Here is a 21,832-nt window from a genome sequence, read left to right as displayed (position 1 = left end):
ATTTTCCCCATCCAAACATATCCAAAATGAGGCCAAATATGTTACCTGCGTGGCTAAAATCTAAAGCATTACCACCCTCTTGAATGGAAGCATAGTACATTACATGAAACAGAAATCAAATAGTCGCTTGATTCGTCAGCGAAATATGTATTAATGCTTCCTCTGATCCGCCCACGAAATGTTTAAAAAAATAAATACAGAACAATTTTCTGGCCTGTCACTCTTTACCCACATGCAAGACAAACACTAACCTATAAAGCAGTCAGTATAGGCTACACTCAACTGTCTACTCCATTTCCACCGAAGTTCCCCATCTATGAATGTCTCCTGTCTATTTTCTACACAATCAGTATCATAGCGGCAGAGTCAACATCTGTACATCTAGTCCCTTCCTGTAGCATCAATCTGGGAAGGCAAACCTAAACACGATGGGCAAGGTGGGTCACGCCTATCTTCAAGACAAGTTCTCTCTTCCAGGCAGTCTGCATGATAAACATGTCCGCAAACTAAAATTGCCACGACAGAGTATTCACCACTTGACAGTGCATCCCCCAGAAAATAAGGTTTTCGTCTCAGGAGCTTCTGACATACCCCACAAACCTTCTTCCCCACATCAGATGGCCCTGCATCAATTAACAAGGAAGTAGACCTGATTCGCTCTGGTCTGCCAAATGCCTTTTCCCTATACTCTGCAGAGATGAGCGGGAGTTACAACAAAGCTTATGAAGATAATCTGTTTCGTCATAAATTAGTTACCATGAAATGGACTTTCAATCACCAAGTTCCATGATGCATAATCTAGATGAATGAGATTTCATTACCTTGTTTTCACTTTCTCTAAAAACAAATGCAGTGGTTAACAATAAAATAGATGAATATTTTACCTGCAATTCGTCCGTACTCAGAGGTACATTGACCAGAGAACTTGAAAGAGAATCTCTCATCGCGTGATGGAATCATCTTGGCATGAGAACTTGATGCATTAACATTGTTTCCTGAGTTTCGCCGAGAGTATTGATGGCCATAGTAATGACGTGACCGCTTTAAGAACATAGAACGGCCAAGATTATAATGGTGGTGTGGAAGAGAAGAATGGACATTCAACAGCTTTGCAGTATTATCTGGGATATCAATGCCTGGTGAGAGAATGTTAGATTCAGTACAGTCAACGGACTTTGAGGATTTCTGCAATTAAAAAAAAAAGTTATCTGGTTATGGTCATCTTGATACCCCCCCAAAAAAAAAGACGAAGGGGTAATGTACAGTCCTCACAACCACAAAAATTCACAATCTTAAAAAGCTACAGGTACTCTTCCCCACAAACTCAAAGGAAAATGCAAAAATAAAAAGGTGAAGAAATGAACGCAAGAATTGTTCAATGCGCAGATGAGTTATCTACCTCTTTGCATAATGATTCCAAATCTGAAGAGCATGGCATGTTGTCTACAATATTGAAAATAAAGCAAAGGTCAGTCTATTTCAAATATTTATGTGTACAATACAACAATAATTAGAAGAAGCCATTTTGTCTCCTCTAGCCAGATAATTTATATGTAGGCCACAAGCAAATATGCAAAACCCAAATTTTCAAAATAGGACCAGCCCATCAAGACAATAATTCAGACAAACAGAGACGGTATCACAAATTGAAATCTCATCCATAATCACATAAGATAAATACAAGTTAATACAAATGCCCATTCAAAAAGTAAATTCTTTAACAAGTTAAACCATTGGCCAAAAAAACCAACTCACTTAGCTGAGTTGGTTATGTCCTTCCTCCTTTACTAGGAGGGTGAAGGTTCAACACTTAAGACCCCCCTTAGGGACAGCAAAGCACCACTCAACAAAAGAAACAAAATTAAAAACAAAAAAGTCTCCTTAGGTTGTGAATATGTATAGCCAGAACTCAAAAGTCTGGGCATAGAATAATACGCAACGACCATTTTATGTTCTCAAATGGCAGAAGCAATAACAAGATACCCGGCAGAGATGGCAACAACCTAGTCCTACTTCTAAATGCCAAATGAACCGGAATGCAACTAAAAGAAAAGATGGAAAGAAGCCTGCCCCATGTGGAAGATAAAATATTAACAATTAGAAGAGGGTCCAGAACAGAAGGAAAAGACAGAAGCATGGACTACAGTCCAGGGTTTAAGAGGGCGGACAATGCAATCACATTCTCTGAGCACGTTGACATGCAACTATTTCAAGCTACTGCAAGCCTAAATTAGTCTCGCCTCCACTTTAGAATACATGTTCCAAAGTATCCACAAAATCAACGTCAACACTTTGATCCCAATTTCCATTTCCATCGAAATAAAAGGAAAAAAAGAAAGTGGGTATAGAGCTAAAATGAACAAATACCGCAAATCAAAACCTCACGGATCAAAAGAAAGTTGCATTGCTCTCTAAATGTTTAAATGCGTTATCCAACAATGCAAAACAAAAAAAAAACCACGGAGAGATAGCAGCGGATCATAAGAGAAGGCAAAAGGAAAAGACACGAACCCTGTCCAACAAAGAAAAGAAAAACCCCTAGCTTTACATTGTATTATTGAGGAAAGGAATAGATCAAATCGAAACGTAAATCAGAATTCTGAGCTTTATATCGTACACACACATCGCAATCGCAAATTAAGTCAAATTCCCCACAAATTCCGTTGATTCCGATCATGATTTCCGGGAAACCAAAACTCATAAGAAAATAAAACATACCGGAAGAAGGAGGAGGAGGAGGAGGAGGAGGGGGATCAGTTTGATTGTTGCGACTTGTGGTTTCCTTACTACATCGCTTTCTTTTCCCCATAACAGCATGAACAAAGTAATTAATACCTGATAAAAGTAAGGAAATGCGTAATTAGAGAAAAAATTGGGGGAAAAAGGGCACAGTGAGGTTAACGGCTGAGAGAATATGAAGCAAAATCTAGGGTTTGAATTAAACTGTCGCCGTTAAAGCATGGCCGACCATTCTCCATGGATGTACGGTGAGTAGAGAGAGCCAGAGGAATTTCGAAGGAGATGTAAAAAAAAAATGGGAATCCGCGAGGGAGTCGGTGGTGGACATTTGATCAGCGCTTGGGGTTTCAGGAGGAAGAGGAAGGAAGGGTCGAAGCTGAGTTACAAGTCAGCAACACGTGTGTGGTGCTTTGTGGGGTTCCGTACTTACTGTGGAAGTGAGAGGGCGAGTCTTCTTTCTCCCACGTGTTGTTCACGAGGAGGAGTCCCATCACACATATACATACACACACATATATATATATTTATAATAATAATAATAAATTTATATTTAATAAATTAAATTAGATTATTCATTTCGTAAATAATATATCATACGTCATAAATTACATGGATAATACTTATTCAACTCTATATTTATTATATTTTGTTTGAATATTAATATTATAGTACAATAATAATAAAATTATATCATATTTAAAAATATTATATATTAATATATAATAATAACAGTTATTTTTATTTAGATTGATAAAAATTGTATAGTTGCACATTCAGTCAAATTATAAATATATCAATATCTTATTATATGTAATATTAAATAAAAAAATCAATTTAATTTATAATTTAATTATTTAATCTGTAAAATTATTTAAAATTAAATTTTTAACGAATATTTTTAAAAAAATAATAAAAAAATTGCTACGAGAATTAAAATTTTAATTTTTTTGATAGCGAATGTTAAAAATTACTTTAAAATTATAATTTTTTTAATTATGATTACGAATTGAAACAAAAATTTAATAATTAGTTATTGTGTAATATATATTATTATTATTATTTTTATAACTCGAATAAAGTAAATAAATTTTTCATGACTTATTTATCGATTAAATAAAATATTATTTTTCACATTCGGTATTTATTATTTTATATTTGTAAATAATTTTAAATATATTTTATTTTAAAAATTATACTCGGTGATTATTATTTAATATAATAATTAATATGTTTTTTAAAAGTTATTTTTTATCATGTTATAATTAGTGTATACGTGTTGTGTTGTGTTTAATTAATGTACAAATTTTACCCTAAAAAAGTGAATTCGGTAATGTAATATAACATAAAATATTGATTATAAAAAAATAAATAATTATTTTAAAATTTTTAATATAAGTATATAGTTAATGTAAATGTTTTGTAATTTCATTATTCTATATATATTATATATATAAATATATACATACATACAAATATATATAAGTACTAGTAATGTAGTCCCAAATTAAGTTTCTGCAAGTGCCATTACAGGCCTCGGCCTCTTGTTGCTGGACATATAATAAGTTAGGCCCAACTCGATCAACGCACGTATCTATTAGTATACGAGTAATTTAAGTTATCGATTATATTAAATCAAATATTATATATGAATATCGTTAGTTTATCATGTACTTATAAAGTAAAAAAATTTACGTGCTCGGTAAGATTCAAAATTATAATCTTTAAGAATAACATAAAAGATTTTTGACTTCCATGATTTTTCTAAACGATTGAAATGGTATATCTGATATTATGTACACAAACACAAATGAAAAATTAACTTACCTAGCGAGACGCGATCACACGAAGTGTGTAATCGGCTTCTTTCGTCTTTGTTCTATATTTTATTTTAAGATTACTCACGACGTTAAAGTATAGTTTACTTTATAACGTTCATCTATTATTTTATGTGTCATTTCATTTGGTTTCAATCGTTGTGAGTGAACGAGAAAAAAAATAAAATATCAAATTAGTGGGTCATCTACTTAATTACTTGGATTAACATCTGGTACAGAACGGAAATGGGGAGAAGATCGTTGAACTCAAACGGAAGAAGTTTAAACTTAGATGATATCACGAGAGTGTTGGAATTTTTTTTTTTTAAATCAACCAGATATGATAAATGTAAATATGCAATTTCGTACCAAATTAATTGGATCCATCACGAAACATTTGATTGCGTCATGCGGTAGGTACTTTCGACTCAACACGCGGCATCAAAAGCTATTTTTATTCGGTGATAGGATTTTATAAAAAATAAAATGACGCGCGTACGATTCGGAGATCATAATAATCGTCTATTTATATCGTCATATTTTTATATTTCTCGTTTTACCTATCGTAAAACAAGAAATTACAAAAATAATATTCGAACGTAGTAAACCTGCACCTAAACTCGATGTGTTAAGGTTCAATTTTGTTTAATATTATTTGATCACTTTTAAACGGACCCGTAAATCGATAGTGTATTACGTATAGTAAAGCTTGCGTTAACCTCATTTGTTGAAAAAAACGAACAGAGAGAAAAACATTAAACCCGAACAGAGAAAACTTAAACTCGGATAAACTCAAATAAGCTGAAACCAAACTCGATACGTACAATAAAATGTTCTGCAAAGAAACTTCAAATTAAGTAAACAAAAATCAAATAATTTGCAAAGTTATTGGAAGACATTGCTACAAATTGTGGGGCAGATACCGACAAAGCAACAAAGGATTATCATACCATTTGAAAGAGAAAAAACCAGATGATTCCACAACCCTAAAAAAAAAAAGAAAAAGTTGAAGTTCAATTCCGTTTAACATTATTTGATCACTTTTAAACGGGTCCATAAATCGATAGTGTGTTATTTATAGTAAAACTCGCGTTAAGCTCATTTGTTGAAAAAACCCAACAGAAAGAAGAACATTAAACCCGAAGAGAGGAAACTTAAACTCGGATAAACTCAAATAAGGTGAAACCAAACTCGATACGTACAATAAAATGTTTAGCAAAGAAACTTCAAATTAAGTAAACAAAAATCAAACAATTTGCAAAGTTATTGCAAAGAACCAGATGATTCCACAACCCTAAAAAAAAAAAAAAGTTGAATTGATTATGAACTAAAGAAGAAAAGAGTCTCAGAAAAAAGCACAACCCATAAATTATTATCTGCAGAACTACCAAAAAATAAACCAGAAACAGCCTATCACTTCACCACCTCACAGCCTGGACCAGCCATGGATTGTTTTGTTCTTTCTCCCGACTAGTCCCCACATGGCTGCCATTTGATTTCTTCTCTCTGTGAAATTCTAGGCTTCCATTTGTTGGGACCAGGTGCATACTTACATGCACTGAATTCTTCCCTTTTCACGTATAAAAACACAGAAGTTAAACCTTGTACATGCAGAAAAACAATATATATATATATATATATACATACACGTCTATTCACCAGCAACCCATCATATATGATTATGTTTTGTAATCGTTTCGAATATTACTTTCTCAAATTATACTGATCATACAGTAATAAATTGATGGGTAAATTAATAAATAATTATTTAAATTTTTTTACACTTATTATAATTTAATTCTCAAAGTTTTTTATTTATTTTAAATGATAAAAAAAAATTAAAATAATTAAATCGTGTTTAAATTTTTAAACAAATTCAAAAAATGAGTTAATTAAATTAATATATCAATAAATTAACTTGTTTTATTGTTATTACTTTATTAATTTATTTTATAATATCTAAACAAAATTTAATTATTATTTTTTTCTATAAAACAAATTGTTATATAATATAAAAGAATATTAAATAAGTAGAAAATATTTAAAAATTAAATTGTAATAAAAAAATATTATAGTAAATTATAAAAAGTGTATTATTTCAGAAATTAATTTAATAATTTGTTTTAAAATTCAATAAAATATAGCTCATTTATAGTTATATATAGTGGAGAAAAAAAAAATTATGTTAAATGGGTAGAAGTATTATAATATATTATGTATGTGTGTATGCAAGGTGAGATCTGGGTTTTTGTTGGAGCATGGAGAGATGGGTTGGAGAACCCACAGCTGACCAGTGACCAGCCATGGCAGTCACAGTCTTAAACTTGCATCCCTGAGTCATGAACTCACACAATCAATCAAATTTTCACAATAATAATCAAAATAATTATTATTTCTTTGGAGTAATTTCATTTTAAGAGCTCTGGATATTGATTTTCATAATAAATTTTCATTAATTAGATACGATAAGCTCGAGGGACGCTTCCGGAATATTGGTGTTTGTTCTGTCCTTTAAACGGAGCTGTGGGGGACGTTAGACGGTCTCGCTTTAACATGGAACCTTAGATGATGTTACGTGATTCTATATATCATAATGCTCTCGTTGTTTAGATTCTGAATAAATCTCTTAATAATGAAATGATCTCTGATAATGCTAATTACAATATGACGATTAAGAGTTAATTTATGAAGAATTATACTGTTAAGATACAACACATCTATCGTGAAGAGAATCAGTGTGCTGACTATTTGGAGAATCAGGTCTTCGACCGAACCTCTGAAAATTATCACCTACAGCACCCTCCTAAAGAGTTTCTGACCATTATTAGAGATAATATCATCAGAGTCTTTTTCCTTAAGATGTGTACTACTTAAGCTGTGGGGGGACGTTAGACTGTCTCGCTTTAACATGGAACCTTAGATTGTGTCATCTGATTCTGGAGATGGATAATACTTTTGCTGTTGATTTATGAAGAATTGAACTGTTAAGATACACCACATCTATCGTGAAGAGAATCGGTGTGCTGATTATTTGGGAAATTAGGTCCTCCACCGAACCTCTAAAAATTATCACATACAACACTCTCCTAAAGAGTTTCTAACCATTATTAGAGATAATATCATCAGGGTCTTTTTTCCTAAGATGTGTACTACTTAAGCTGTGGGGGTACGTTAGACTGTCACGCTTTAACATGGAACCTTAGATTGTGTCATGTGATTCTGGAGATGGATAATACTCTCACTGTCCAGTTCAGGTCCTTAATAAAACTCTCAATAATAAAATTATCCTTATTAATACTAATTCCAGTTTTATCCTGACAATAAAAAATTAATTTATAAAAGATTAGACTGTCAATATACAACACATCTATCGTAAAAAAAAAAATCGGTATGCTGACTATTTTACGAATCAGACCTTCAATCGACTCTTTGAAAATCATCATCGACAGTACCCTCCCAAAAAACTTCTGAGCATCGTCAGAAAGAAAATATATTGTCTGCGTTGTTGTTTTTTCTTCGTATTCAAAATAATAATAATAATAATAAAACTAAATTAAATTAAATTTTATTTTAAAAGCAATTGCATCCACTTTATATAAAATAATTATTTAAATTCCAGCATATCTTTTAAACCTTCAAAAGAAATTTTAAAAAATTAAAAAAAAAAAAAAGAACAGTTTTGAATTTCTCTTTTTAATATCTCCTGCCACGTGGAGATTGGCTTTCAAATCTCCCCTACCTTGGATGTTGAAAGCGTCCAATCAACAACCGATGTATCATCCATTTATTTTCGATTCTACCCTGGACCCCACCTAAATTGTTATACAATATCCTTCACGTTGGCTGACGGGCCCCACCCAGATTGCCGGTGAACGGTATTGATCTCTCCATCGACCCATGGGCCCCAATACGGCACCGCATCGACGAACTAAATCATGCACCGCCGGAGCACGAAAGTGAAATCTCAATTTCCATTAATAAAAAAAAAAAAAAAAAGGAAAAGCGGATTCCAAGGAAGCGTTTCAAGTACGCCGTTAATCGGAGTTATCCGAACAAATCGCCACGTCATCCCACAAAAAAAGGAATCAGGTAGAAATAAAAATTTTAAAAATATAACACAGCCAATGAGAACGCGACAAGTCGCGGATCCGACAAATCAGCCAATGAGAACGCGACAGGTCATCGGTCGGGGGGGTGGGGTGGGGGTGGGAGGGAATACATTCTCGTTTTTCTTTTGAGACTTGTGTTGATAAGGTTGTTCGCGCACAAAAATCTGTTATCAATACAACGTCGTTTTCAATTTTGTGTCCGAATTAGAAACTTCTGTGGAGCCCACAAAAATACACATCGTGCAATAAATATCTTCTTTTGTGTTCCAAACTTCCAATCAAATTCCTCCACACATATTTGTATAATTATCCACCACTTTTTTTTTAAAATTTTATTTAATAATTAACCTTTAATTTAATTTTCTTTTAAATAATAGTTAAAAGAAGAGAAATATTTAAAGTAATTATTAGTGGCATTAATCGTGGATTAAGGAGATAAGCAAAGATTAAGATCACCATTTGACCAAAAACAAGACTGCCTCGGTCGACGGTGTAATTTTTAATATACATAACCGCCAGCACCAAAACACGTGGCGTTCTCATTTCATTTAACCACTTGGGGAATAATTATTAATAAATCCACGCGGACTATTTGCCACGTGTACCGTATGAGTCACCTTCCGTTATTAGTTTTATAATTTATTTTTCCATTTTTAAAAATTAGAGAAAAGGAATAAAACTAATATCCAGCTGGATAAATCCAGAAGAGGAAAGGAAAATTGAAAAATAGGAAAATAGAAATGTCTCCAGTAATCTTCGTAGACATTTTCTAAAACAGCAGTTTTAAACAAACCGAACAGATCCGAAAACAAACGTTGTTTTTTTTTAAAAAAAAAAATTTGTTTTTCGTAATTTTCTCGGATTCGTTAAAAAAATAAAAATAAATTTAAAAAGATTTGCTTTCACGCATTTCACCCACCACTCTCTCAATTCACACATCTTCCATACACCACACGCTCGCTTCTCTTATCCTTCCCCTGCTATATATACGCGCTCTTCCTCCCCCCCCTTTCTCCCTCCTCCTCTCTTCCTCATTCCTTCGCTTTCGCTGGAGAACCAGGACACTCAAGCTCCAGCTTGTGTGTGTGTGCGTGGGCCGTTCGGGGTTGGATTTTTGTTTCGTTTTTTGAGTTTCGGAGATGGGGGCGGCGATTTTACCAGATCTCGGAGCTGAGATCCTGATCCCCGTGTGCGCGGTGATTGGGATCTTGTTCTCTCTGGTGCAGTGGTATTCGGTCTCGAAGGTGAAGCTCACCCCCGGCCGTGACGGTTCCGCTGGAGGGGGTAAGAATGGCTACTCCGACTACCTCATTGAGGAGGAGGAAGGGCTCAATGACCACAACGTCGTCCTCAAATGCGCCGAAATTCAGAACGCCATTTCTGAAGGTCGATTTCTTCTCTTCTAATTCCTTCGTTTACCTCCTCCTTGTATATCACACATTGTAGGTTTTGATTCGGTTTCTGCTAGCTCAGATCTTTGCTAATTTTTTTTTTCAATTCATTTTCCCATTTACTTGGATGAATGCGTGTTTTTTCCTCTGTCTTCGCGACTTTCCCTGATTTTTCTAGTTTTTTGTTTTTCTAGATTAGTGAGTTGGATTTGAAGCACAGATTGTTGTTTGCTTGCTTTTGTTTTCTGATGCATATTCATGTCGGCTTTTGTTAAGCTAAATAATAAATTAAGCGAGCAGTAAGTAAATCGTGCCCGAGCTGTCTCCATTATTGTTATATGCTTCTAAACATGTTATGTTATCCTTGTATTTGTTTTATGTTTCTTTTAGGCCATGGGGAGTATCAATTGCAATTATATAATACAGATCTACTCTGTTCGTAATTTTGTACGAAGATCTTAAATTAATCAATATTCTTGCTAGCACATGGAGTTTGTAAGATGGGTAACAACTAAAAGCTTTTGATTTTTAATCATAATTGCCTTGCAAACTACTTTATCTTAAATGGCCTTCTTTGTTCCATATTCCATTGTCTTTGAAAAACTCAACAGGGAGCATCATGTATATATATACATATGTACATTTATTATGCCAGTGTATACAGATAAAAGATATATGTGTGTGTGTGTATATATATATATATATGTACATATTAAATTTTAAAATATAAGCCACGGCCTCGATAGCTTTATTGAAACCAGACCAGATATAGGATTCTTATTTTATGGGTTCTTGTAATGCTTTATATTCATAATATCCTCTGTTGAGTTTAAACCTTTTACAAGGATGCTCTCTAGTGAACTCTTGATAGAAGAATGTTATAGATCTTTCTATAAAAAAAAAGTTTTAGATCTTCATTATCTGAAATTTTTAATCAATAATGGTGATTTCTTATTCTAGAATCCAAATTTTCATATCTGCCCTTAGCTTTGGGACCTCTGTAGACAAAACTTTCCCTCTTGGTCTATACTTCTTTTCAGTCTTTACATCTTTGTGTACAAGCTTGGTTTGCCATGCTTGCAGGAGTCATTGGATTTGAGCATTTTATGCTGGATGCTTTATCAATAAACTCTTGAGAACAGCATTTACTCAAGAACTCCCTTGAAAAGTTATTATAATTGAATTCTAAAGATTTAGAACTTAGTACATATTTTCTTGTCTTATTTGATTGTTTAGTAGCAGAAGGTCTAATAATTTCTTTGAATTTTCCTAAAGATTTATGGATCTTTCTGGTGGACCAATTATTTAAATCGTTGATCTTTCTTCTATGGCTCATAACTGCTACTTTGTATGTTGCTTAAACGAGTTTCAAATGTTCAAATCTAATTTTGAATTGAAAATAATTCTCAACTCTTAATACTTGTTTGCTCTCAGACATAATATTAAGCCAAGAAAATATCTTTCCGGATAAATATCAAAGAGCGTCTTCTGTGTTAATTCATCTGTCTATCCCAAACTTCATATTGACTAGGAATATTCTTGATGTATAATCAATTGGCTACAATACTACTGTTTTACGTCAGTTTGTACAATTTACTGGTTTTATACTTATCACCTATGTCTCCACCTGGGGTTTTCATGTGATACTTAGAGTGATATTTTTATTATAATAGAAACTAACTTAATTTATTCTGGTCTCCTGAATATTTGACCGACAGGCTTTGTGGTATACTAAATTTGCATTTTCTGTTTGTTGCAGGGGCAACATCATTCCTTTTCACTGAATACCAGTATGTGGGCATCTTCATGGTTGCCTTTGCAATCTTGATCTTCGTTTTCCTTGGCTCCGTTGAAGGATTCAGCACGAAGAGCCAGCCTTGCACTTATGACAAAAGCAAGATGTGCAAGCCTGCTCTTGCTACTGCTGCCTTCAGCACCATTTCCTTCTTGCTTGGTGCTGTTACTTCAGTGGTTTCTGGATTCCTTGGGATGAAAATTGCAACCTATGCTAATGCCAGAACCACCCTGGAGGCAAGAAAGGGTGTGGGAAAGGCCTTTATCACTGCCTTTAGATCTGGTGCTGTTATGGGTTTTCTCCTTGCTGCAAATGGCCTTTTGGTACTTTACATTGCCATCAACCTATTCAAACTGTACTATGGTGATGACTGGTCTGGCCTCTTTGAGTCTATAACTGGTTATGGCCTTGGAGGATCATCCATGGCTCTGTTTGGCAGAGTTGGTGGAGGTATCTACACTAAAGCTGCTGACGTTGGTGCAGATCTAGTTGGGAAGGTCGAAAGAAATATTCCAGAGGATGATCCTCGAAATCCAGCTGTAAGTGACATTAATTAAAAAGTATTGTTGAAAATTAAAACATTTGTTCTTGTTTTTGTACTAAGCTGGTTACCTTTCAGGTGATTGCTGACAATGTCGGTGACAATGTTGGGGATATTGCTGGTATGGGATCCGATCTTTTTGGTTCATATGCTGAATCATCCTGTGCTGCCCTTGTTGTTGCCTCCATATCGTCTTTCGGAATCAATCATGAGTTAACTGCAATGCTGTTTCCTCTCATTATCAGTTCTGTGGGAATCATTGTTTGCTTGATCACCACTTTATTTGCAACTGATTTCTTTGAGATCAAGGCTGTCAAGGAAATCGAGCCATCTTTGAAGAGACAGCTTATTATCTCTACTGTTCTGATGACTGTTGGAATCGGAATTGTTTGTTGGATAGCTCTTCCATCTTCCTTCACCATCTTCAATTTTGGAACCCAGAAAGTTGTAAAGAACTGGTGAGCTCAATAGCTGAAACTTTTCTTAAGAACTATGAAGGATTTTCATAGAAAGGACAATAACGAAACCTATTATACATTTAATCTGCTGCATGCAGGCAACTCTTCTTATGTGTTGCTGTTGGCCTTTGGGCTGGGCTTATTATTGGATTTGTAACAGAATACTACACTAGCAATGCCTACAGGTAACATACTTTCAGTGATGGTCACATTTCTTCTGATTTTCACCTGAAAATTGTCAATATAACTTTTCTTTTTGTTTTTCAGCCCTGTGCAAGATGTTGCCGATTCATGCCGAACTGGAGCTGCTACAAACGTCATATTTGGTCTTGCATTGGGTTACAAGTCTGTCATTATTCCTATCTTTGCCATTGCAATCAGTATCTTTGTCAGTTTCACCTTTGCTGCTATGTATGGTATTGCGGTTGCTGCACTTGGAATGCTTAGCACCATAGCTACTGGATTAGCCATTGATGCATATGGTCCAATCAGTGATAATGCTGGAGGCATTGCTGAGATGGCTGGTATGAGTCATAGAATCCGAGAGAGAACTGATGCTCTTGATGCTGCAGGGAACACAACTGCTGCTATTGGAAAGGTTGGTTCTTGGTATCAGTTATTTTTTTATGGGTGCATTCTGTTGGTTCTGAGTAGCATGTCAATATGCTAGTTTTTACCTATCATTCTTGTAAATTCATAATGAAGTTCAAATAGTATTAATCAGCTTTCATAATTATGGTTTTTGCCGCATCCAATATTGGGCAAAAATTCAGTGGAAATGTAATTTTCATTTTCAGTTTCTTTATGTTATAAATTTTTTATGTAATCGCGGGACAAATGGCCAAATATACTTAATATTAGATGTTGTACCTTGTAAATATTGAAATGTGATTATGAAACCAAACATATCTAATAGATGTGTTTTTAAATGCAGGGTTTTGCCATTGGCTCGGCAGCTCTTGTGTCTCTTGCGCTCTTTGGTGCCTTTGTGAGCCGAGCTGCTATCCATACTGTCGATGTGTTGACACCAAAAGTTTTCATTGGTTTGATTGTGGGTGCTATGCTTCCTTACTGGTTCTCTGCCATGACAATGAAGAGCGTCGGAAGTGCAGCACTGAAGATGGTTGAGGAGGTTCGCAGGCAATTCAACACCATCCCTGGTCTATTGGAAGGAACTGCCAAGCCTGACTATGCTACATGTGTTAAGATTTCCACTGATGCATCCATCAAAGAGATGATTCCTCCTGGTGCATTGGTGATGCTTACACCCCTCATTGTCGGCATTCTTTTCGGAGTTGAAACTCTTTCTGGTGTTCTTGCTGGTTCTCTTGTCTCTGGTGTGCAGGTAATGCTAGAGAAAGTTACTCCCTGGATTTCCATATAGATTATATGTACTTCTTAATTCAGTTGGGCAGGAGACAAATACATTGTGAATAGGGATAGGACTTTCATGTAATTATTTTGACAAGAACATCTTGTCGAGCTAAATTTCTATGTTGCTTGAACTTGCAGATTGCCATCTCTGCATCCAACACTGGTGGTGCTTGGGACAATGCCAAGAAATATATTGAGGTATGCGCAGTTATACCTGGACTTAAAATAGCTGATCAATAACAACACTTACAATCTTTGCTGCTATATGTCTGTTCAGAGTCTTATATTGTCGGTTCATTTGTTTGTGGTGGAATAACAGGCTGGTGCTTCTGAGCATGCAAGAACTCTTGGTCCTAAAGGTTCAGATCCTCACAAGGCTGCTGTTATTGGTGACACAATTGGTGACCCTCTGAAGGACACATCTGGACCATCCTTGAACATCCTCATCAAGCTCATGGCAGTCGAGTCACTCGTGTTTGCTCCCTTCTTCGCTACCCATGGTGGCCTACTGTTCAAGATATAAATTAGGAGAGGAGAGAGAAAAGTTGGTGGGTGGTCCACCAATGTTGTTGCAAATTTTTTTCATCTCATCATGCTGCGCTGCTTCTTTAAGGTATAGTAGTGTTTTAGGCAAAAATTGACTCTGGAAATTGTTCAATCCAAGGTCAAATCGGCAGGGGAAATTTTCCCATTGAGAGGGTTGACGACAGTAATATGATGATGATAAATGGTTAAATCTAGCGAAGAGCTGAAAAACCTTCATTGTTGTTACTATCATTCTTTTGCCAAGTACTAAGAACAGCTTACTGTTAAATTCTTCCCCGCTGCTGTATGCTTTTCTTCCCTGTCTCATGCCTTGTTTTTGAATCTATGCATACTTTCTTTTTTGCATGTGTTTTTTTTTTTGGTCTTCTGGCTGCAGAAACTTAGATGGTTCTGAGAAATTTCTTACCTTAAAATAGTTTAAAATTGGGTAAGCGAGATCCAATACCAGTCTATTGCTACCTCTCCCGAATGGTTCCTTTACCGTCTAGGCATTGACGAAGCAGTGTTTGCGCTTCAAGTTTCCTGTTTCTTCTTTTCCTTTCCAACCGCATTCTTATTATCATCAAAAGTAAATCTTAGAAACAGTGAAACAGAAAATCGGATCCTACCCACCGACCATTCGGCGGTCCGTAGAGGTTTTGGCTTTCCCTTTCCCTCTTGTATGTAACCTATAGATAGGCAAAGGTTCCATGGATAAAAACATTCAAGAATCCATTACCTCAAGACAATTAATCTCTCTCATTTCTCCGTTATCTTCTTCATTTTCTCTGTTCGAAGTTACGAACGAGGTTTCTTGATCATTTTCCGTAGAAATTTTCCACAATTTATGTTTTCTTTCTCTTAAACTAAATTTCTTGCTAGTTGAAATGCAAATGAAATTTGATTTGATTTGATTTAACTATATATCATCACCCAACCACCCTATATGTCTTCTTTGTGAAGCATGTGGTCATGAGTTCTACTTCCATTATAACTCCTCATGGGCTAATGAACACACACACACACACACACACACACACACACATATATATATATATATGTATATGTATAATTTAGATACCAAAATGATAGATCTCCTATTTTTAGGTTAGATAAATTGCTCATCCAATTTTCTATCTCTAGCTTTCTCCCACTAGCAAATGAATTTTTTGCTTGTTGATTCACACATCACACAACTAACCCATTTCTCCAATACATGTAAACTCTAGCACATTTTAAGAAATCATTGCCACATCACCATGCTGACGTGGTAACTTTAGTCCTCGTCACACGCTGTCGTGTAAAATTGGTGTTATAATTTCTATGATTAGTAATACTTTAAATTTTTACGTATTTAATAGTTTATAAATGTTTTTCGTGTGTACGTTTTAATTTCTCGATAAATTATGAAATAAAATTAAGTAATTATTAGTTTATGATTATTATTTAATCTCATAATTTTTAATAAATTTTTTAAAAAATAATTAGGTTATATTTTAACACTTTAAAAATATTTAAAAAATAGTTTTAACTAATTAAATAAATTAATAAATATTAATATTATTAATTAAATTAACTTATCATAATTATTTTATTAAAAACTAAATAATATTATTAAATTATAATAAATGTTAAAATTTGAGAATTAATATGATAATTTATTATTAATAAAATAATAAAGAGTTTATAAATTAAATATATATTTGCAAAATAATTCAATAATCGGCGCAAATATGTTTCCTGGCCCAAACTTTCAGAAGCCCACAGGAAGCAGCTGGTGGTGGTGGTGGTGAGTTCAGAAATCAGAAACATGTAATTGCTGTTTACTGTTGTAGTGTGAAGAAGAAGAAGAAGAAGAAGGTTCCAAGTCTACGGCATCAGACAACCAAACGTAACGGTCGCTTCTTCCATTTTCTCTTTTAAAAAAACCCTAAACTAAGCTCTCTTCTCTTCTCCTCGTTTCCCCCGCCACCGTCACCGCCACCGAGGAAGGAGGCTTCTCTTCTCTCTGTTTCCTTCCCTGCGCATGCGGCGTGGGGGGGGGGGGCAGAATGTTCTCTATCTCCCTTCTCCATTCTTCACCTCCAAAGCTTTTCCTCTCTTCTCTCTCTACTCGCTTTCCATCATTCCACTCTCTTCCTCTTATCTCCATGACTTCTTACGCTACATCCCTCCGCAGAGGATGCCTCTCCATCTCCTTTCCCCTCTCCGTCGCCGCTGATCACGTGTCCGACACGGGACCCGAACAGACGACCCGACAGACCAATTCTATGCACAATCTCAAGATTGGGATAATCGGGTTTGGGAACTACGGGCAATTCCTCGCTGAAACCCTAGTCGCTCAGGGCCATACCGTCTTAGCTCACTCCCGATCCGACCATTCCCGCGCTGCAAAAGAGCTCGGGGTTTCCTTCTTCGCTGACCCGCATGACCTCTGCGAAGAACACCCGGAAGTGATCTTGCTTAGCACCTCGATAATCTCCACCGAAGAGGTCCTTAAATCATTCCCCTTGCAGAGACTGAAGCGGAATACTCTGTTCGTTGATGTACTATCGGTGAAAGAGTTTCCCAAGAATCTGTTGCTAGATGTTTTGCCATCCGATTTCGATATAATTTGCACTCATCCCATGTTTGGACCGCAAAGCGCAAAAAAGGGATGGAATGAATTGTTTTTCGTGTATGAGAAAGTTCGGATTGGGGACGAGGAATTGAGGCTATCACGCTGCGAGAAATTTCTTGACATTTTCGAGAGAGAAGGGTGCAAAATGGTGGAAATGAGCTGTGCCGAGCACGACAAGTACGCTGCGGAATCACAGTTTATGACGCATACTGTGGGGAGGGTTCTGGAGATGTTGATGTTGGAGTCTACGCCTATTAACACCAGGGGATACGAGACTTTGTTGGATTTGGTTGAGAACACTTGTGGGGATAGCTTTGATTTGTACTATGGCTTGTTTTTGTATAATAAGAATGCATTGGAAATGATTGAGAGGCTGGATTTGGCATTCGAGGCCTTGAGGAAGCAGCTTTTTGGGCGGCTGCATGATGTTGTGAGGAAGCAGTTGTTTGGCAATGGAGACAGGGTGCAGAGTTTGCAAGAAGATTATCAGAATGGTGTTTCATTTATATCTTACTCGAGCAAAATGAGGTAAATTTTATAGCTATTGAAAATGCCTTGTTCTCCACTTCAATTGTTTGTTTATTTTGTTACTGTCTGACCTGTTTGAACGCCTTACCATGTTGTTTATTAGATGGAGCCTGAATTACCTAGAGAAGCGAAAATGTATATTTCTTTTCTAAATTTTGTAGTCTTAGCGGGTCGACTGTGCTGCAATTGAATCTCTTCTTTTCTTTGATCTTGGATGATGGTTTGGAATCTCATGGATTGAAGATATATACGGCCTTAAGCAAGTTTTTTTGCCGAGATGATGGATTAAATTATTAAAGAGACAAAGAGGTTGAAAAATATGTTTCTTTTAGTTTGAAGCCCTGAAAAGAATTCTTTTTTAGGAGAACCTGAAAAAGTATCTTTTAGCTTGCTTCTTTACTTTTCCAATTTCAGCTGAAAACATGTGATCTTCCTTGTTTTCAATCTTGTATGATAGATGAATAGTTGAACTGAAATACCTTGTAAAATTCTGTAGATAGATATAGGATTTTGGTAAGATGCCGCAACAAAGATTTTTCGGACTCACAGAAGACATTCTTTCTGATCTTACAGATCTAAAGATGCTGCTCGAGCGTACGAGTATAAAGCACAGATCTCTGGCAGTGTCAATGACAGCTCAAAGCTCAAGGTTGCCATTGTTGGATTTGGCAACTTTGGTCAGTTCCTTGCAAAGGCATTCGTTCGCCAGGGTCACAGAGTTTTAGCTTATTCTAGAACTGATTACTTTGATGTAGCTCAGGAAATGGGGGTTTCTTACTTTTCTGATGCAGATGATCTTTGCGAAGAACATCCTGAGGTGATTCTTCTTTGTACTTCAATTCTTTCAACAGAAAAAGTTCTTAGGTCTTTGCCATTCCAGAGACTGAAGAGAAGTACCCTATTTGTTGATGTACTCTCTGTGAAAGAGTTCCCAAGGAACTTATTTCTTCAAAACCTGCCAATAGATTTCGATATTCTTTGCACACATCCAATGTTTGGACCAGAAAGTGGTAAACATGGATGGAATGGCCTTCCCTTTGTTTTTGACAAGGTTAGGATTGGAAGTGATGAAGCAAGAGTTTCTCGGTGTGATAGATTTCTTGATGTTTTTGCACGAGAAGGTTGTCAAATGGTGGAGATGTCTTGTGCTGAACATGATTGGCATGCAGCAGGCTCGCAGTTTATCACACATACAACAGGAAGGATTTTGGAGAAGTTGGATTTGGAGTCAACACCAATTAACACAAGAGGATACAAGACCTTGTTGAATTTGGTGGAGAATACAGCTGGGGATAGTTTTGATCTTTACTATGGGTTATTTATGTATAATGTAAATGCAATGGAGCAACTAGAGAGGTTGGATATGGCTTTTGAGACATTGAAGAAACAACTTTTCGGGACATTGCATGGTGTTCTTCGCAAGCAATTGTTTGGAAATGCTGATGTGTTTGAAGTTGTGACAGAGAAAGCTGTCCTGCAAGAGCTATCTCAAAGTGCTTTTACAGCGGTATCTTCTTCAGGAGACTCTTGATGTTCAGAGCAAGTTCTGATTTCTTAAGCTTCTGGTAAAGTTACATGTCCACTTCTTACTTTTTGTTCTAGGTTAGTAGATTTAATTTGTTCTAGGCATGTTTAATCATTCTTGATGGTCAAGAATTCTTAAACTTCCTTTTGTATCTAGATAACAAAAAATAGAAGGGTGGCTTTGAATTTTGTGCCCATTGCTTCACTGTTAAAGGTTTAAGGCTGGTAACTGAAGTTCTGAATACATGCTTGCACAGTGTGCATTCCTTGCTTAAATAGCTTTTTACACATTGCTAGCTGCAAAGAGCCAGTTTTTAATGCTCTAATCTGTAAGTTCTCTGGAGTTTGTGCAAGTGTAAATTGCTAGCTGCAAACAGACTCTGGGCAGAATCAGCGCATGCAAGTGCATATCTCTTTTACTGTTCAATCATCTTGGAGATGGACACTAATTTTATCTTCTTCTAAGAACTGCCTGCTTAATTTTTCCTTTGAAAAATTGTTTTCTAGGAACTCCCTGCATATCTTTTTGCTATAATTTCTTCTTCTCGTTTCGTCTTCTATAGCAAAACAAAGGTCCAAAGTTTTAGTTTTTCTTTTTTTTTTTTGTCACATTTGATATCTGTGATGGTTTTTGTTATAATTCAGTGTTTGTGGTTTAGGTTTTTGTTATTTTACAACAAACTATTACTTTTAGGCTGTTTTCTCATAACATTTTGGATTTTTTCTTCTTAATTTTGATTTGTCTGGTCTTGGACTTATAACTGATACACTCTAAAAAAAACTAATAACAACTAACTATTAAACGTGTGACAGAAAAACTATAAGCATTGCATGTGAAAAAGCCAAACCATGACCATGAACTGTATTTAGTCAAAAAATAAAAAAATAAAAAAGATGATTTTCAGTTGAACTGAATGTCCTTTACTTGTTCTCTGTTATGGCCGTATCCTCTTGCATCTAAGAGATAGGTGCGACTTCGTTGCATTTTATCTGTACAATAACAACTTCATCCATCATATGTCAGTTTGATTTTTGTTTTTTTTTTTTTAAATTGTATGGTCAGTTTGATTTACCATATGCAATATGAACTTGACTGTTTTCATATATCATTTGAAGGATTTTACTTGGAGCTTGTGATGACATGCCAAGTTTATTGTTCTACTGCAATGAAATTTGGTAGGGATTGTGACACTACTGAAGTGGTACAATTCTGCTGAAGGAACACAAGGACAATGAGAAGGCCGGCCAAGATGGAAAGCACAACTAGAGAAGATGTGATTATGTGATATCAAGTGAAGTGCGGTTCTTTTTGAATTGAAAGCCTTTGCTTTTTATTCTTTGAAGCTTTCTTGTACTTATTTTCCACTAGGCTGTTGTTTATTGTATCATTTGTTTAGTTTGTAGTATCAGAACTCCATTTTTATTGATTAGAGGAGGTCCATAAAGGTTTTTTGACCCTGTTCGCCTGTGATCATTTATAGATAACTGAAAATCAATAAATTATTTGTCCATCTTCATCTATTGTCAGTGCACTTTTCTTGTGTTTTAACTTGGCATGTATGTTAGTAAATGAATTATCCGAGTTTTTCCTAACATAATTTTCAAGCAGCTGGGTCTGAATTTATGTTTGTGGTCTTCAATTGGCTCAATACTGTTCTGTCCCACTGAAGAAATTACACTGATCATACTATTTCTTTTGAAATTCAGTGTTTGAGGATCCTCTACTACTACCAGTATGATCAAGTTGATGCAAAGAATTCCAGTTATATATTGAACGTTCTTATTACCTCATGAATATTATTAAGTTAATTTTTGGCTTCAGGGAGAGTAACTGGATCCAAAAAATCTGCACTTAAAATGTGGCCATGGAGAGAAAGATAATAGATAAAACTACTTGTGTGAGGGAGAAGGAAGGACATTCTGCAACTGGAAAAGTTTAGTTTAAAATACTTGTGACAACAAGGTAGAGAACAGTTTACTATTATATAGCTGCACATCACCTTTTTTAGTTTGTTTTACTCTTAACTTAAAACCATACGATAGTGATGCAAGGCAGGGATCAGTCTAGCTATAAGGTAGAAACATGACTGAGTTTAAGACCAATGATGATAAGTAGACTGGTCCAACAACTATAACTCATTATAGGTTCTGGTACTTGGTCAATGATGTGAGATTAGTATCATTTAGTATAATTAATAGATTCCTGTCCAAAAAGAATTAATCCAACCCAGAAAAGATGCGCACCTTTTTGTTAACTTGTGTTCAGTGGCTGATTGACTGTAGCTTCCAAACTTTTGTTGAAATGTCTGGCTTTCGGTGCCTATTTATAAGAAAAGAGCAAACGATGTGAAGGCGAATCAAATTCTTGCTACTTCTATTGGTCTCTTTCCCAGCTGGTAATAGTACTAGAAATA

At 35.4% G+C, this 21,832-nt stretch overlaps 3 protein-coding genes across 3 annotated transcripts; 2 read left to right on the top strand and 1 right to left on the bottom strand.

Moving 5' to 3' along the window:
* Window positions 1-111: 111 nt before the first annotated feature.
* LOC110826138 (uncharacterized) lies at window positions 112-3,151 on the bottom strand. Its single transcript, XM_022056739.2, has 4 exons — window positions 2,719-3,151; window positions 1,400-1,443; window positions 885-1,185; window positions 112-689 (listed from the first exon to the last, which is right to left on the bottom strand). The coding sequence occupies exons 1-4, from the start codon at window positions 2,807-2,809 to the stop codon at window positions 382-384; spliced, it is 744 nt and encodes a 247-aa protein (XP_021912431.2). The 5' UTR covers window positions 2,810-3,151; the 3' UTR covers window positions 112-381.
* A 6,463-nt stretch (window positions 3,152-9,614) lies between these two features.
* Window positions 9,615-15,035, top strand: LOC110826127 (pyrophosphate-energized vacuolar membrane proton pump). The gene is made up of 8 exons (XM_088208070.1): window positions 9,615-10,048; window positions 11,813-12,387; window positions 12,468-12,847; window positions 12,946-13,032; window positions 13,115-13,445; window positions 13,782-14,192; window positions 14,360-14,419; window positions 14,541-15,035. The coding sequence occupies exons 1-8, from the start codon at window positions 9,802-9,804 to the stop codon at window positions 14,742-14,744; spliced, it is 2,295 nt and encodes a 764-aa protein (XP_088064196.1). The 5' UTR covers window positions 9,615-9,801; the 3' UTR covers window positions 14,745-15,035.
* A 1,442-nt stretch (window positions 15,036-16,477) lies between these two features.
* LOC110826128 (arogenate dehydrogenase) lies at window positions 16,478-20,939 on the top strand. The gene is made up of 3 exons (XM_022056727.2): window positions 16,478-17,894; window positions 18,468-19,459; window positions 20,535-20,939. The coding sequence occupies exons 1-2, from the start codon at window positions 16,798-16,800 to the stop codon at window positions 19,423-19,425; spliced, it is 2,055 nt and encodes a 684-aa protein (XP_021912419.1). The 5' UTR covers window positions 16,478-16,797; the 3' UTR covers window positions 19,426-19,459; window positions 20,535-20,939.
* The last annotated feature ends 893 nt before the right edge of the window (window positions 20,940-21,832 follow it).

This window comes from Carica papaya, chromosome 7, assembly GCF_054855325.1.
Source record: "Carica papaya isolate Zhongbai chromosome 7, ASM5485532v1, whole genome shotgun sequence".
NCBI lineage: Eukaryota > Viridiplantae > Streptophyta > Magnoliopsida > Brassicales > Caricaceae > Carica > Carica papaya.
The sequence above is the reverse complement of the archived record's forward strand: the minus strand, read 5'-3'. Positions and strand labels throughout refer to the sequence as shown.

Excerpts from the sequence above, each read along its gene's own strand:
- LOC110826138 (XM_022056739.2), bottom strand. The coding sequence starts at position 2,809 with ATGGGGAAAAGAAAGCGATGTAGTAAGGAAACCACAAGTCGCAACAAT. Across the intron at positions 1,444-2,718 it reads TCCTCCTCCTCCTTCTTCCG|ACAACATGCCATGCTCTTCA; the intron begins GTATGTTTTATT and ends TCAATATTGTAG. Across the intron at positions 690-884 it reads TGAGTACGGACGAATTGCAG|AGTATAGGGAAAAGGCATTT; the intron begins GTAAAATATTCA and ends TCATCTCTGCAG.
- LOC110826127 (XM_088208070.1), top strand. The coding sequence starts at position 9,802 with ATGGGGGCGGCGATTTTACCAGATCTCGGAGCTGAGATCCTGATCCCC. Across the intron at positions 10,049-11,812 it reads TCAGAACGCCATTTCTGAAG|GGGCAACATCATTCCTTTTC; the intron begins GTCGATTTCTTC and ends TGTTTGTTGCAG. Across the intron at positions 13,033-13,114 it reads TACACTAGCAATGCCTACAG|CCCTGTGCAAGATGTTGCCG; the intron begins GTAACATACTTT and ends TTTGTTTTTCAG.
- LOC110826128 (XM_022056727.2), top strand. The coding sequence starts at position 16,798 with ATGTTCTCTATCTCCCTTCTCCATTCTTCACCTCCAAAGCTTTTCCTC. Across the intron at positions 17,895-18,467 it reads TCTTACTCGAGCAAAATGAG|ATCTAAAGATGCTGCTCGAG; the intron begins GTAAATTTTATA and ends CTGATCTTACAG.